Raw genomic sequence first — 16,544 nt, 5'->3', positions numbered from 1 at the left:
CAATCACGGCGCAACTAGAGAACACTACCAACCCCTAAGCTCTGTATTTTCCGCTGGCTGCCCCACCACCACAGAAAGCACTGAGCTAGGCTGAAACCTGCATTTTGGAGCTGCCTTACTCGAGAAAGCAAAAAATGCATTATGTTTGTATGGGGTTTCATTAACTCAATTATTATTTTTTTTACATTCTTTGCAAACTGATATGTGACATGAGACAGAGAGAGAGGAACAGAAACAAACAAACAGAATGCTCATCCAAAACATTTGATAAGTACAATAAACGCCACTTAAATTAAACATGACAGCTTGTCTGCAAATTCCTTATACCATACCAAACTTTTACTGAAGGGAGTTTAGAATAATGTGTGTAATGCAGTGGCAACCTGTTTTGCATGTTATTTTGGCATTTATACAGTAGCTGTCACGCTGATATAAAGGAGTGGGAGACAGGTGCAGGAATACATGTTTTTTTATATACCCAAAACAAGCACTTTTACAAAACACTGAGATGTACCCATACTAAAGAGCGAGGGTAAACCTCGTAGAACGACACAGGCCGAGACCCCGTCATGCACAAGACACGCAGCACAAAAGCTGAAACAACTCACACGACCAACAGACATGGGAACAATAACCGACAAGGACAAAGGGGAACAGAGGGCACAATTATAACATACTAATCAGGGGAAATGGGAACCAGGTGTGCGTAATCAGACAAGACAGACGGTCTTGTCTCTGGTGGTAATGATCCAGTTCAGTGAAGCCTAGAAGGATGGTGATGTTGACCTCCAGAACTGGTGAACAGAATGAGCAGCAGTACCTGGGATCTGTGACAGTAGCTTCCGGGTATGCTGGAATAAGGACCCTAGCTACAGCAATCAACTGGATTTGTAGTACCTGTTCTGAATTGCGTGTTCATGTGAATGGGCGTATTGGAAGACACCATGTCAGTAGTGATGGGGTTGTGTATATGTATTATATATTGTGCTATATTGTATTATGATAAACCGATTGCAACGGTTCAATGAAGATAATTCATGATATGTTTAGCTGAGTGGAAAGTGTACACTTGTTTATGATTGTTTAATTAATTAATGAGTTTGTGCTGATGGGAGGGGCTTCCCCAAGGGGGCACCGTGTTAATTGAGCTGTTGATGAGGCAACACTGTTTAGCTGTCCCCATAATGTATACTTTTGTGGCAGCACTGTTTTCTTTCAGAATAATTATGTAAATACACACCCTTGCAAGATTGCAAGATTCTGGCGCATAGGTACCAAATCTGTCTGGTAGTTAACCAACACTGGTGGATGAATGGTGGTGTATGTGCACGTGACAATAAAACTTAAACTTATAGACCTCTTTCTGTGTTTGCAAACATTGCCACACGATGCTCGCAAGTTGGTGGCAGAACACGGGGGAGTTGTCAGAACACCAGCAAAAAAGGCCTCCATTTACATGTTTCTCATGAGTCCATTTCACACTACTTTTGGATTAGAATTGGATTTTAAGGCTCATACAGTATGCATGTCCGGCTTAATATAATGTGTGTGTCATCATCGCAAATCAAATGCATTATACTTAAAAAAACACTTAAACTTTGACCAGTAAAATATCTCTTTGGCTAGCTTTTGCTACAGCCTTTCTCAATGACCATTAGTATTATAGCTAACAACTGCTAACAACTGCTGAATCCAAAATAGTTATTTTGCAAAGATCACAACCAAATATAATCTTAGTGACTGTTCAAGCAATAATCAAAACATAATTGTAAGTGTATGAGAACCCATAATTGTATTTAGTTAAGAAGTAATAAAAACGTAACTCTAGGTTATGTTGAATGGGTGCAGATGGTGAAGGCTTTCTTACTGCTGCCAAGAGTCGCTCACAATCTGTGCATGACATCAATTGTGTTGTGAAAAAGGGCCTGAAAGGTGGCAGATAGCCTAGCGGTTAGGACCGTTGGGCCAGTAAGTGAGAGTTCGCTGGTTTGAATCCCCAAGCTGACTAGGTGAAAAATCTGTTGAGGTGACCTTGAGCAAAGCACCTGACCTTTATTTAACCTGTAAGTCACTCTGGGTAAGAGGATCTGCTAAATGACAAATGTAACTTACTTAAATATAATTTGATTCAAATATGAACAGATTGATACATCTGTATAACGAATTGAAAGACAATTACACATAATATCACTCTTAATTACCAATATTATATGGAATCCCCATATTAATTAAATGAATAGGCTAAACTAATTTCCATATGCAAGATATGTAGCCTATGTAGATTTGTCTCTTCACTTTACTTATTTATATATATATATAAAGACACTTTCGCAAAAGTTAGTGATATGTGTTTGTCTTGTCATGTTCATTTCATGCTTTGCAATTTTTAACAACTAGAATAAATAGAAGGACACATTACATGTGAGCACATAGAAAACTAAGAGTGTACCATTTTGAAAAAAGAAATACACACACACACACAACACCTAGTCTATTTGAAGACTATGATAGGTCAATACATAAGTTTGTGTTGCCAGCTGCTGCCAATCAATCATCTGGGTGAACTCTTCACTCTGGAAAACAAACCAATGGTACATAATTAGTATTCTACTACACATAGTATCACACACTAGGACTTCCATGATGTAGAACTGACGTACATAGATCAAAGACCCCCTCAAAGGTCAAGATATGCTACTTCATTATATCCTTTAGCCAAAGGATGATATTCACTAAACAGAAAATAAATAATTGTTGTCTATGAGCCAATTAATGCACAGTATAGTCACGAAGACCCTCCACCTCAGACCTGGTGTTTAAATTGCAGATTGTTCCTGTCGCAAAAAAAAAGCATTTTATTATGTTGGGACTGTGAGATACTACCTCTGACTGTGAGCTTGGTGGAGCACTCTGCCCTGCCCAAGGGACTGTCTGCGATGACACTGTATTCACCGCTGTCCTTGGGTCCGATCTTCAATATGAGCATTGTGCAGACCCCACACACGTTGGTGATAAGGTAGTTGGTGTTGGTGTTGAGGCTGACGTTGTTATGGTACCATGTGACATGGGGTTTTGGATCCCCTCGTACAGCACAGCTCATGTAGCACTCGTAGCCTGGTGGAGCGGTGCAGATTTTCAATCGGAGTAAAAACGATGGTGGACACTGAAGATCCAAGCCCTTTACGTCTGGCATGTCCAGTATGAACTTATCTGAGTTACAGGAGAAAAGAGAGAAAGATTACCTCGCAACTAATACTGTTTTGTATACAGGCAACATTTCTCTGTGATGTGGCCTATGCAAAAAAAATTACGGTTCAATGATCTTTCATTCAACAAATGCAAGGAGGCTAGCTGCTGTCGCCACAAACCTTTTCTCCTTGTGGTTTTCCATGTAGGGGACACAGCAGGTTCTGAGAGGCCCATGTCATTCTTAGCAAACACTCTGAAGTTATACTCTCTGCCGGGTAGAATGTTGATAACTGTGAACTTATGGTTGAAGAGGCTGTCAGCGACCATCCTCCAGGTGCGCTTGACAGAGTCACGTTTGTACACAACGTAGTGCAGCCTGTCATCCTTCTTCTCATCTGGGGAGGGAGTCCAGGTCACAGTCACTGTTCCAGGAACATTCTGTTCCAACTCCACCGGGCCAGGAGGCTTGGGATCATCTGGAACCAGGTCAGAAAGACATGGTCATCTGATTGAGAGCCAAACTTACATCCAGTAACTGCATTAATACTGGCATTAAAAACTTCACTTACGATTCTGTTTCTCATCTACCGATGCCATAATATTATAGTTGAAATTATAAAAAACATATAGGCAAAATGATTAACATTCACCTGTGACTCGGATCTCGACACTGAATGTCTCCTGACCGACCATGTTCTTGACAATGATGGTAAAGATGCCCGTATCAGAGCGCTCTGACGTGGGGATCAGAAGCTGTGAACCTCGGTCAGAGTTGGTGATGGTGACACGTTTGGACAGAGGCACGCAGTCCTTCAACCAATAGATATCTGGCAAAGGAGAGGCCTGTGGACCACGTGAAACCATGTAAACACAGAGAACTTGGTGACACAAGCAGGATACTGCAGTAGACATTACAATGCAAGCTTTTATCTTTTTACAGTCTATTTTGTCGGCTGAAAGCTGCGTTTTCTTCCCTTTACCTCAAAGTTGATGTTGAACCGTACAGTATTCCCCTTTCTCACAACCATGAAGCTCTTCATTTTTCCTGTAAATTGTGGCCTCACTTGCAGGGTAAAGAAAAGTATAGGTCAGGTTACATTTTTTATTGATTATCAAATTACATTTCAGGGATACAGTCGACTTACTGTATATACGATATTCATTATTGAACATCACAATAGTGATTTAAATGAGATGCTATTCCTTACCAGGAGGAGGCATGGCGATGATGTAATTATCAAAGCCTTGGGGCTCGCCCTCGCCTCCATCGTTTGTGGCGATCACTCTCACCCAGTACATTCCCATTGCCTTCAAGCCAATCACATTGAAGGAGGTGGAGATGATAGGGTTGATGTTACAGCGAGTCCACTCTGGGCTCTCATTTGGTCTGATCTCCACAAAGTAGCCTTTGGCCTCATCCTCCACCCCTTCCACCACTTTTGGTTTAGTCCAAGCCAGAGAAAACGTGGTGTAACTGGAATCTGTTAGCTTAAGGTCTATGACTTTACCAGGGGGTTCTGGAATTACAGCAATGTGATACAGTAGTTATTATTTTAGTTGACATGTGCAATATTACGTTGAAACCAGCCTGATCATTGCGTTCACTATTCTATTTCAGGGTGAAGACAACGATCAGGCTGGTTCTGCCAGGCTATTGGTGTAATTGAAAGTTCTAATATTTCAAAAACATAAATGGTTTTGATGACCATGACTTACTCTTGGGATCTCTGGCAAAGACTATAACAGAGGGAGGACTGGGCTCGCCGACACCAGAGATGTTAATAGCTGACACTCGAAATTCATAAGCTGCTCCCTCAGTAACATCTTTCAATGCAAACGTTGTGTCTGAGAGAAAATAAAAAAAGTTCAGAGTATCATTATGCCAGAAAATACTTACAAAGTCTCAGTTGCAAGTTATATATTTTTATGAAAGGTTCTTGTTGTACACTTCCAGGTAAATTAACACATTTGTAGATATATTTCCTTGAGCCATTGGCTATGAGGAGGCCGCACCTTTGATAGGCCCATCTAGGTTTGCAGGGCTCCAAAAGTTGCTTCCCTTCTTGCGTCTCTCAAGGTTGTAACCCCAAGTTTCAGTTCCTCCAGTGTTGATAGGGGGAGACCAAACCAGGTTGATGCAGTCCTTGAAGGCACTGACCACTTTGGGTGCCGAAGGGGGTCCTGGGTAACCTGAGAGGAAAACTTGTTATTCTGCTTTCCATTACCATGCATATAGTGCCAAATCAAATCACAGTGGAGAATACTTCCTAGGAATGACAGAAGCTGTATGTAAAGTCGATATAGCAAAAATATGTGCTGTGTAGAATAAGAGAACGATCTATCTGGATGTCCTGTCAGGCAGAACACTTTCTTCATGTAAAAATACTGATTTGCTTAGTTTAGATACAAATAATAGGACTTCACAAAAAACTAAAACAAAACGCACACTGAATGTATAAACATTAGGAACACCTGCTCTTTCCATGACATAGACTGACCAGGTGAATCCAGGTGAAAACAATGATACCTTATTAATGTCACCTGTTAAAATCAACTTCAGTCAGTGTAGATGAAGGGGTGGAGACAGGTTAAAGAAAGATTTTTAAGCCTTTTTAAGACACAATTGAGACATGGATTGTGTATGTATTAAGATGGCGCCGACGGATAAGGACAATATCTCACGCTTTCCAATCCAACTTTGCTATTTAGTAACTTGTATCGTGTTTATGTTAAAACATTTTTTTACAGAAAGTTCATACTATTATCATGTGAATGCCAAGCACTTCTGGACATGAGCTCGACAGTTACTACCCTTGATTTTGACTTCAAATACGACTTTAATGCAGGAGACGAGGTGGAGCCCTGGTGTAATTGAGGCAAAGAGTAAACCAAATGTTGCTCCCCTCCATTTTATTTGCAAATGTCCATTCACTCGAGAATAAGATTTGTTCGAGATTTTCCTAACATAGAGACTTGAAAACCTGCAACATTATATGTCTTACTGAAATGTGGAGGATGATGATGCTATGCACGTAGTACTTTTTTCATTCTTTTTTTAAATTTTTAAATTTCACCTTTATTTAACCAGGTAGGCTAGTTGAGAACACCTTTATTTAACCAGGTAGGCTAGTTGAGAACACCTTTATTTAACCAGGTAGGCTAGTTGAGAACACCTTTATTTAACCAGGTAGGCTAGTTGAGAACACCTTTATTTAACCAGGTAGACTAGTTGAGAACACCTTTATTTAACCAGGTAGGCTAGTTGAGAACACCTTTATTTAACCAGGTAGGCTAGTTGAGAACACCTTTATTTAACCAGGTAGGCTAGTTGAGAACAAGTTCTCATTTGCAACTGCGACCTGGCCAAGATAAAGCATAGCAGTGTGAGCAGACAACAAAGAGTTACACATGGAGTAAACAATTAACAAGTCAATAACACAGTAGAAACCAAAGGGGGAGTCTATATACAATGTGTGCAAAAGGCATGAGGAGGTAGGCAAATAATTACAATTTTGCAGATTAACACTGGAGTGATGAATGATCAGATGGTCATGTACAGGTAGAGATATTGGTGTGCAAAAGAGCAGAAAAGTAAATAAATAAAAACAGTATGGGGATGAGGTAGGTGAAAAAGGGTGGGCTATTTACCAATAGACTATGTACAGCTGCAGCGCTCGGTTAGCTGCTCAGGTAGCTGATGTTTGAAGTTGGTGAGGGAGATAAAAGTCTCCAACTTCAGCGATTTTTGCAATTCGTTCCAGTCACAGGCAGCAGAGTACTGGAACGAAAGGCGGCCAAATGAGGTGTTGGCTTTAGGGATGATCAGTGAGATACACCTGCTGGAGCGCGTGCTACGGATGGGTGTTGCCATCGTGACCAGTGAGCTGAGATAAGGCGGAGCTTTACCTAGCATGGACTTGTAGATGACCTGGAGCCAGTGGGTCTGGCGACGAATATGTAGCGAGGGCCAGCCGACTAGAGCATACAAGTCGCAGTGGTGGGTGGTATAAGGTGCTTTAGTGACGAAACGGATGGCACTGTGATAGACTGCATCCAGTTTGCTGAGTAGAGTGTTGGAAGCCATTTTGTAGATGACATCGCCGAAGTCGAGGATCGGTAGGATAGTCAGTTTTACTAGGGTAAGCTTGGCGGCGTGAGTGAAGGAGGCTTTGTTGCGGAATAGAAAGCCGACTCTTGATTTGATTTTCGATTGGAGATGTTTGATATGAGTCTGGAAGGAGAGTTTGCAGTCTAGCCAGACACCTAGGTACTTATAGACGTCCACATATTCTAGGTCGGAACCATCCAGGGTGGTGATGCTAGTCGGGCATGCGGGTGCAGGCAGCGACCGGTTGAAAAGCATGTATTTGGTTTTACTAGCGTTTAAGAGCAGTTGGAGGCCACGGAAGGAGTGTTGTATGGCATTGAAGCTTGTTTGGAGGTTAGATAGCACAGTGTCCAAAGACGGGCCGAAGGTATATAGAATGGTGTCGTCTGCGTAGAGGTGGATCAGGGAATCGCCCGCAGCAAGAGCAACATCATTGATATACACAGAGAAAAGAGTCGGCCCGAGAATTGAACCCTGTGGCACCCCCATAGAGACTGCCAGAGGACCAGACAGCATGCCCTCCGATTTGACGCACTGAACTCTGTCTGCAAAGTAATTGGTGAACCAGGCAAGGCAGTCATCCGAAAAACCGAGGCTCCTGAGTCTGCCGATAAGAATATGGTGATTGACAGAGTCGAAAGCCTTGGCAAGGTCGATGAAGACGGCTGCACAGTACTGTCTTTTATCGATGGCGGTTATGATATCGTTGAGTACCTTGAGTGTGGCTGAGGTGCACCCATGACCGGCTCGGAAACCAGATTGCACAGCGGAGAAGGTGCGGTGGGATTCGAGATGGTCAGTGACCTGTTTGTTGACTTGGCTTTCGAAGACCTTAGATAGGCAGGGCAGGATGGATATAGGTCTGTAACAGTTTGGGTCCAGGGTGTCTCCCCCTTTGAAGAGGGGGATGACTGCGGCAGCTTTCCAATCCTTGGGGATCTCAGACAATATGAAAGAGAGGTTGAACAGGCTGGTAATAGGGGTTGCGACAATGGTGGCAGATAGTTTCAGAAATAGAGGGTCCAGATTGTCAAGCCCAGCTGATTTGTACGGGTCCAGGTTTTGCAGCTCTTTCAGAACATCTGCTATCTGGATTTGGTTAAAGGAGAACCTGGAGAGGCTTGGGCGAGGAGCTGCGGGGGGGGCGGAGCTGTTGGCCGAGGTTGAAGTAGCCAGGCGGAAGGCATGGCCAGCCGTTGAGAAATGCTTATTGAAGTTTTCGATAATCATGGATTTATCAGTGGTGACCGTGTTACCTAGCCTCAGTGCAGTGGTATGCTTCTTCAAGTGTGAAGAAAATGTCAAGTTTTGGCTCAACTGATATAGAATACCTCATGGTAAGCTGCAGACCCTTTTATCTACCAAGAGAGTTCCCATCCGTAATTATCACGGCTGTCTAAATTCCTTCACAAGTCAACACAGCTCTGACACTCAACAAACTGTATGGGACAATAGACAAACAAGAGAATGCTCACCCAGAGGCACAATATTTGGTGGGTAGAGACTTTAACGCGGGGAGATTTAAAACCGCCATACCTCTCTTCTACCAACAAGTCTCCTTTAAAAAAAACATATTTCACCTTTATTCTCATTTGCAACTGCGACCTGGCCTGCGCCACTAGGGGTGATACAACTCTAACCACAGAAACTTATATAAGCTCTCCCTCATCCTTCCTTCGGCAAATCTGACCATGACTCTATTGTTCTGCTTCCTGTTTACAAACAAAAGCTGAAGCAGGAAGTACCAGTGATGCGCTCAATACGGAAGTGGTCGGACGAAGCAGACGCAAGGTTACAAACCTGTTTTGCAAGTACAGACTGTGATATATTCTGGGATTCATCCGATAACATTAAGGCGTTTAACACAACAGTCCCCACAGTGACTATAAGAACATACCCCGATCAAAAACCACAGATTACAGGTAACAATCCATGCTGGGCTAAAGGCTAGACCTACCGCTTACAATGAACGGGACAAGGACTAATACAAGAAATCCCTCTACGACCTCCGATGAGACATCAAACATGCAAAAGGACAATATAGGAGTAAGGTGGAATCCTATTACACCGGCTACAATGCTTGGCGTATGTGGCAGGGCTTGCAGACGATAACGGATTACAAAGGGAAACCCAGCGAGCTGCCCAGCGATGCAGAACAAATGAGCTAAATAACTTTCATGCTCGCTTCGAGGAATAGAACATTGTGCCTTGTGGGAAAGCCCTTTCCGAATAACTGTGTGATCTCGCTCTCCGTGGTTGATGTGAGCAAAACGTTTTTAAGGTTAACAATCACAAGGCCGCCAGACGGAATACCAGGGCGCGTTCTCAAAGCATGCGCAGACCAGTTGGCAGGTGTCTTCACAGACATTTTCAATCTCTCCTTGTCCACAATCTGTAATCCCAAAATATTTCAAGATAACCACCATTGTCCCTGTTCCCAAGAGCTCCAAGGTAACATGTCTAAATGACTATCGCCCTGTAGCACTCACAACTGTAAATATGAAATGCTTTGAAGGGCTGGTCATGACACACATCACCACCATCATCCCAGACACCCTAGACCCACTCCAATCCGCATACCGCTCCGACAGATCCACAGATGATGCAATCTCAAATGCACTTCACACTGCCCTCTTTCACCTGGAGAAGACGGGAAATAACTATGTGAAAATGCTCTTCATTGACTACAGCACTCAACACCATTGTCCCCTCCAAGCTCATCACCAAGCTAGGGACCCTGGGACTGAACCCCTCCCTCTACAACTGGATCATAGACTTCCTGACGGATCGGCCCCAGGTAGTGAGGGTAGGCAACATCACCTCCGCCATGCTGATCCTCAACATGGAAGCCCCTCAGGGGTGTGTGCTTAGTCCTGTACTCCCAGTTCACCCACGATTGCAAGGCCGCGTACGACTCTAACACCATCATCAAGTTTGCTGACGACACAACAGTGGTAGGCCTGATCACCGACAGCGATGAGTCAGCCTACAGGGAGGAGGTCAGAGATGTAGCAGTGTGGTGCCAGGACAACAACCTCTCCCTCGCCATCAGTAAGACCAAGGAGCTAATCATGGACTACAGGAGAAAGAGGGTAAAGCACCCCCCCATCTACATCAACGGGGCTGTTGTGGAGCGGGTCGAGAGCTTTAAGTACCTTGGTGTCCACATCACTAAGGACTTAACATGGTCCACACACAGCTGGATGCCTAGTCACTTTACCCTTCCTTCATGTACATATCTACCTCAAGTAACTCGTACCTCTGCACATCGATATGGTACTGGTACTCCCTGTATATAGCTTAATTTTAATGTATTTAGTTTTATTCCTCACGTTAATTACTACTTTGTATTATTATTTTTTAAACTCTGCGTCATTGGGAAAGGTTCATAGGCAAATATTCCACTAAAGTCTACACCAGTTGTGTTCGGCACATGTGATAAATACAATTTACATTTATTTGGTAGTAGGTGCCAGGCGCACCGATTAGAGTGTGTTAAGAACTGCACGACTGCTGTTTTTTTCATGCTCAACAGTTTCCCGTGTGTAACCAAATCTGTAACTAGATAGTTCAGTCCTCCAAATAGTTATTGAGGGTGAATATGAGCCTTTCCAATCTATACATGTTTTGCAACAATTAGACCTTGATTGCACAACTTTCTCTAATATTGATCACCTATATTTACATTTCCCAACAGACATAACGCGGATGGATTGATATAAATTCCTAGACAAAATTAAATGATAGCACATGCAGTATACCAAAAGGGTGTTAGTTATCACAGGCCCACAGCATATGTAATAGGGTTCCTTTGTGCTTTTTGCATCTCCAACAGAGATATGACATTTCTGGGAGCAATACATGCATTCTGGCAGGAGTGTAGTAAGTCCTATGATTATCTTAAATTGCGGTAGTTCATGTCTTAGGTTGTAGGAGCAGGTATGAGCATTTTCACATATCTGTGACCAATGGTTCTCCTCATTTTCTTCCTAAAGATCTGTTTCACATTTTTTCCTTTTAGGTTCAGAACCATTAGGTAGATTTTCAATCAACCCTTGATATAAGTTGGCAATCAACTTCTCTGGCTAAGCAGATTCTTTCAGTATTTTTTTCTATGCTAGATTCCTTAGGTTCATCCAGATTCTGTTGAAGAGATTCAATATAATTTTGGATTGTCTGTTTCTTCTTCAACGCCTTGGAACCGAAGTAGTGAATATATTGTAAATCATAAGGTATTATATTTATGGCTTTGATACTCCTTCCTGCACAAGTATAGCCATCTGTCCATTGTTTAAGGGAAGGCAGTTGTGCAGTCCAGTAATACATATTCATATGAGGTAGTCCAAGACCGCCAGCTTTATAGGGTAATTGTAAAACAGTCAATTTGACTCTTGAGATCTTTCCATTCCAAATAAAGTTGGAGAGCCGGCAGTTTATTTTATTTAAAAAGTTGGTTGGAATTGAAATGTGCAGGGTCTGGAATAAATACATCAACCTTGGTAATATATTCATTTAGATTATGTTGACCCTACTTAACATAAACATAGGGACATATCTCAATCTCTGAACATTAATAGATAGGTTTGAATTCAAAGGAGAGTAATTGATTTCATAGGCTTCCTCCAGATTGCATGGAATCAGTACACCAAGGTATTTCATGTATCTTTGTCCATTTCCACTTAAATTTACTTTCTAAGCTTGAGAAATTATGATTCATAATTCACTTTGAATCCTGATACAGCATTATGTATCCATCAATAGAATGTTCTGGTTCAGTTAAATAAAGTAAAATGTAATCTGCATACAATGAGATCGCATGTTGATCTCCACCAATCTCTATGCCCCGGATTGAGCCATGAGTTGTAATTATGATTCTAGGGTTTATGTGGCTAAAGAAAATAGACACCAGGCATCCCTGTCTTGTCCCTCTTGATAACTGAATGATTGAGAGATCTGTTCTAAACTATATGGATTTTTAACAATACTTACACAATATGCCAGCCTGGATGTCCTCTGTCTCCAACGCATTACTGACTCCCTCCTCATTCTTCGCTCTGATGTGGTAGCAGTATCTTTTCCCAGGCTTTACGTTAGTATCCCTGTATTTAAGGGGGTCATTTGGGAGCTCCCCTACATTTGTCCATGTCTTGCTTCCCCCCACCTGCTGGCGCTCCAAAATGTAGTGTTTGACTGGACAGCCACCGTCATCCTTTGGGGGTTTCCATTTGAATTCAATGGCGGTTAGAGAAGTTTCCACAATTTCCACAGGTCTTTGTGGCGGTGTGGGTTTGTCTGTTGGGAGAAAACTATGAAAATGAAAATGTAGCCTAACAACAGAATGAGATGTTAGTGATATTCCACAAAAGTCTTCAAGCGAAAAGTATGTGATCATTGAGGCATTTTGTTAAATTTTTCTGCATCGGATTTGCCAGGAATCTAATTTCATATCCTGCTTCCTAACTCACCAAGAACAATCAGTCTGGATGTGGCTTCCAATGTACCATAGTCATTTTTTATATTGATTTTGATCTCTCCACAGTTCCTCCTTTGACAATCGGTAATACACAAGCCGGCTTTTATGTCCGTCTGTTCTATCTTGACATTGAGGCCTTCCAGGAGTTCCTCATCCTCCTTGATCCACTTGATCTTCATTGGGTCACCACCCGAAAAGGCCAATTTCCACTCAGCCGTTTCACATGCTCTCACAATGACCGGCTTAGAGAATTCTCTCAGAGAATCCATGTTGAATGTTGGCGGGTCTTAAATATGAAAGAAAAGAAAGTTCTCTAATCAAGGGAACAACAGCCTTACTGAAGCTTTTCATAACCCTGGATGTAACCCACATACTGTAACTGTCCATTCTTACTCTGCACAGTGAGTGATCCCTCAGATATACGACCATCCACCTCAAAGCGATAGACTCCTGAATCGTCGTTTTTACAGTTATCAATGACCAACTTGTGACAGGCTCCTTCTTTGATGATTTTCACCCTGTCATCAGGAGGTACCTGATTACAGAAAGATAATTTATTTAAACATAATAGGTGAAAACAGACTCTTGTTTCTCAATCAGCTATAACAGAATCTTTGCTAATGGGTACTTTTTCACTTTGATGAGGGTTTTGTCAGGGTGAATAAAGGTTTTATATATACCATTATGAGGTGGAGGATTTCCTAGTCCAACATCAATACACCTGATCCAATTAATTAACTAATCATCCAGCTATTGTTCTGAATCAAATATTATCGGGCTGGAGCAAAAGGTTGCTGAATACTTTATTTGTGTTATTGAAGAATTCTGCACTCACCTGAAATCCGTCTTTATACCAGATCCCCTTACAGTTTGGACTGCTCAGTTTGCAGGACAGCTCTGCTGGTGTGCAGATTTTAACTTGGACATCAGCCACTCCCAAAATGAATTGAACAGCTGGTTCTATAAATAAGTAAAGAGAAACAAAATGGTCATGCACAAAGACTGTGTGTATATAAAGTCACTATTGTCATTGTACAACATTATCATAATGACTATGGATGAACAAGTTATAGAATATATATTTACTGTGTCTTATGAATGACAGAACAACAACATTTTACTTAAAATGTTACATACCAAGTTAGGTGATGAATTGTTATCCATGTCCATAACAGCAATCGTCACAGGGTTGGTGTGTGTGTGGTGGGTGGGTGGGTGGGTGGGGGGGGGGGGGGGGGGGGGGGGGGTGTAAAGTAGAATGAACACAGATGTATAACAGGTGAATAAACATTTGTCTATGATAGTTTTACAATTTTATCAGACAAAAACATAACACCGTCATAAAACAGACATAACATCAGAGGTCATGACATCTTGTGTCACTGAATGTCAGATGACAAGGCAGTGTCATTTCCCACCTAATGGAAACAGTTTGGTGTAATGACATGTTGATATACTGTAACAGTCTGTCACTTACGCTGAACAGTGAGTGTGGCCTCTGATATACGACCATCGACCTCAAAGCGATAGACTGCTCCATCATCTTTTCGACAGCAATCAATGACAAGCTTGTGACAGGCTCCATCTGTGATGATTTTCACCCTGTCATCAGGAGTTACCTGGTCACAGAAGTAGGGATTGAAATAGCAGACTGAAAGAGATTCTTGTTTGTCGTTCATCTGTCATACAATCTTTCCTAATGGTTACTTTCATTTCCATGACTGAAATACACTGAACAACAATAAACGCTTTTCAGCTTCCAGGAATTGTGTACAGATCCTTGCGACATGGGTTTGTGCATTATCATGCTGAAACACGAGATGATGGTGGCAGATGAATGGCACGACAATGGGTCTCAAGATCTTGTCACGGTATATCTGTGCATTTAAATTGCCACTGATAAAATGCAATTGTATTCGTTTTCCGTAGCTTATGCCTGCCGATACAATAACCCCACTGACACTATGGGGCACTCTGTTCACAATGTTGACATCAGCAAAGCGCTACCCACACAACGCCATACACGCTGTCTGCCATCTGCCCGGTACAGTTGAACCGGGATTCATCCTTGAAGAGCACACTTCTCCAGCATGACAGTTGCCATCGAAGGTAAGCATTTGCGCACTGAAGTCAGGTACGACGCCGAACTGCAGTCAAGACCCTGCTTAGGATGACAAGCATGCAGATGAGCTTCCCTGAAACATTTTCTGACAGTTCTTCAATCGTGCAAACCTGCTGTCCGGGTGACTGGTTTCAGATGATCCCGCAGGTGAAGAAGCCGGAGGTGGAGGTCCTGGGCTGGCGTGGTTACACGTGGTCTGCGATTGTGAGGCCGGTTGGACGTACTGCCAGATTATCTAAAATGACCTTGGAGGCGGCTTATGATAGAGAAATTAACATTCAATTCTCTGGCAACGGTTCTGGTGGACATTCCTGCAGTCAGGATGCCAATTGCACGCTCCATCAAAACTTGAGACATCTGTGGCATTGTGTTGTGTGACAAAACAACACATTTTAGAGTGGACTTGTATTGTCCCCAGCACAAGGTGCATAATGATCATGATGTTTAATCAGCTTCTTGATATTTTAGACCTGTCAGGTGTATTGATTATCTTGGCAAAAGAGAAATGACATGATGACTCCTTGCTGTCCCCAGTCCACCTGGCCATGCTGCTGCTCCAGTTTCAACTTCCACCTGACTGTGCTGCTGCTCCAGTTTCAACTGTTCTGCCTTATTATTATTCGACCATGCTGGTCATTTATGAACATTTGAACATCTTGGCCATGTTCTGTTATAATCTCCACCCGGCACAGCCAGAAGAGGACTGGCCACCCCACATAGCCTGGTTCCTCTCTAGGTTTCTTCCTAGGTTTTGGCCTTTCTAGAGAGTTTTTCCTAGCCACCGTGCTTCTACACCTGCATTGCTTGCTGTTTGGGGTTTTAGGCTGGGTTTCTGTACAGCACTTTGAGATATCAGCTGATGTACGAAGGGTTAAATAAATTTGATTTGATTTGATTTGAAATGCTCACTAACAGGGGTGTAAACCAATTTGTACACAACATTTGAGAGGAATACGTTTTTGTGTGTATGGAACATTTCTGGGATCTTTTATTTTAGCTCATGAAACATGGGACCAACACTTTACAGCTTGCGTTTTATATTCTTGTTCTGTGTAGTTGTGTTGATCCTGTCATGATTTCACTTAAACTCATTGAATGTTGATCGCCCCACCATCTGACAATAACTATTGTCTATATACAGTACGCTTAAAGAGGACGTATAAAGAGGATGTCACGGAAAAAAAGAAATCCCAGTTGAAAACGGCCTATCGCCTATGTGGCATCGGTATTAGTCAAATACGTAAAATATAGTCCCGAAATTCACTAATAGCTTTAAAAATGATAATTTAAAAAGAAAAGTCAGTATTTTCAAAATGATAAAGTCTGAGAATAGGAGTACCTGTGAAGTCTCTGCTTTCCTTGTTATGTTTGAAGGTTGGGTGTTGATTTCATGTAATGCCCACTAAAATGGTGTTTGTTCACAAATTCTCTCTCGGAGCGCACACAAGTCGCTCCAGCTGAAGGGTAGCGATAGATCTCAAAATATCAGTCAAGCATCAAAGCTAATTGGCTAAAGTTAGCTAGCTTGCTAGCTACTTCCACACACAACTGAGAGAACATTTTTTTTGCCAATGTTTACTGAAACCTGTCATAACAACCGGGTGTAGGCTGGTTTTAAAATCATCAATTATTCTTCTCTCTTGGACTCTCAA

General features: G+C 42.2%; 1 protein-coding gene across 7 annotated transcripts in view; it reads right to left on the bottom strand.

The window, feature by feature from the left end:
• Positions 1-451: 451 nt before the first annotated feature.
• LOC109899269 (immunoglobulin-like and fibronectin type III domain-containing protein 1) overlaps positions 452-16,544 on the bottom strand; it is a 41,055-nt gene continuing 24,962 nt past the window's right edge. For all 7 annotated transcript variants that reach the window (XM_020494342.1, XM_031831073.1, XM_031831263.1 and 4 more), the window contains 13 exons: positions 14,248-14,389; positions 13,606-13,724; positions 13,164-13,305; positions 12,763-13,056; positions 12,287-12,589; positions 5,203-5,379; positions 4,906-5,034; positions 4,398-4,706; positions 4,170-4,252; positions 3,840-4,032; positions 3,369-3,665; positions 2,884-3,210; positions 452-2,573 (listed from right to left, as the gene is read on the bottom strand). In XM_020494342.1, the coding sequence (XP_020349931.1) occupies positions 2,569-2,573; positions 2,884-3,210; positions 3,369-3,665; positions 3,840-4,032; positions 4,170-4,252; positions 4,398-4,706; positions 4,906-5,034; positions 5,203-5,379; positions 12,287-12,589; positions 12,763-13,056; positions 13,164-13,305; positions 13,606-13,724; positions 14,248-14,389 (2,520 nt within the window). In that variant the 3' untranslated portion in view covers positions 452-2,568. The remainder of the gene's footprint in view (positions 2,574-2,883; positions 3,211-3,368; positions 3,666-3,839; positions 4,033-4,169; positions 4,253-4,397; positions 4,707-4,905; positions 5,035-5,202; positions 5,380-12,286; positions 12,590-12,762; positions 13,057-13,163; positions 13,306-13,605; positions 13,725-14,247; positions 14,390-16,544) is intronic.

This window comes from Oncorhynchus kisutch, linkage group LG1 (genome assembly GCF_002021735.2).
Source record: "Oncorhynchus kisutch isolate 150728-3 linkage group LG1, Okis_V2, whole genome shotgun sequence".
Lineage (NCBI taxonomy): Eukaryota > Metazoa > Chordata > Actinopteri > Salmoniformes > Salmonidae > Oncorhynchus > Oncorhynchus kisutch.
This window is presented reverse-complemented; position numbering and strand designations above follow the sequence as displayed.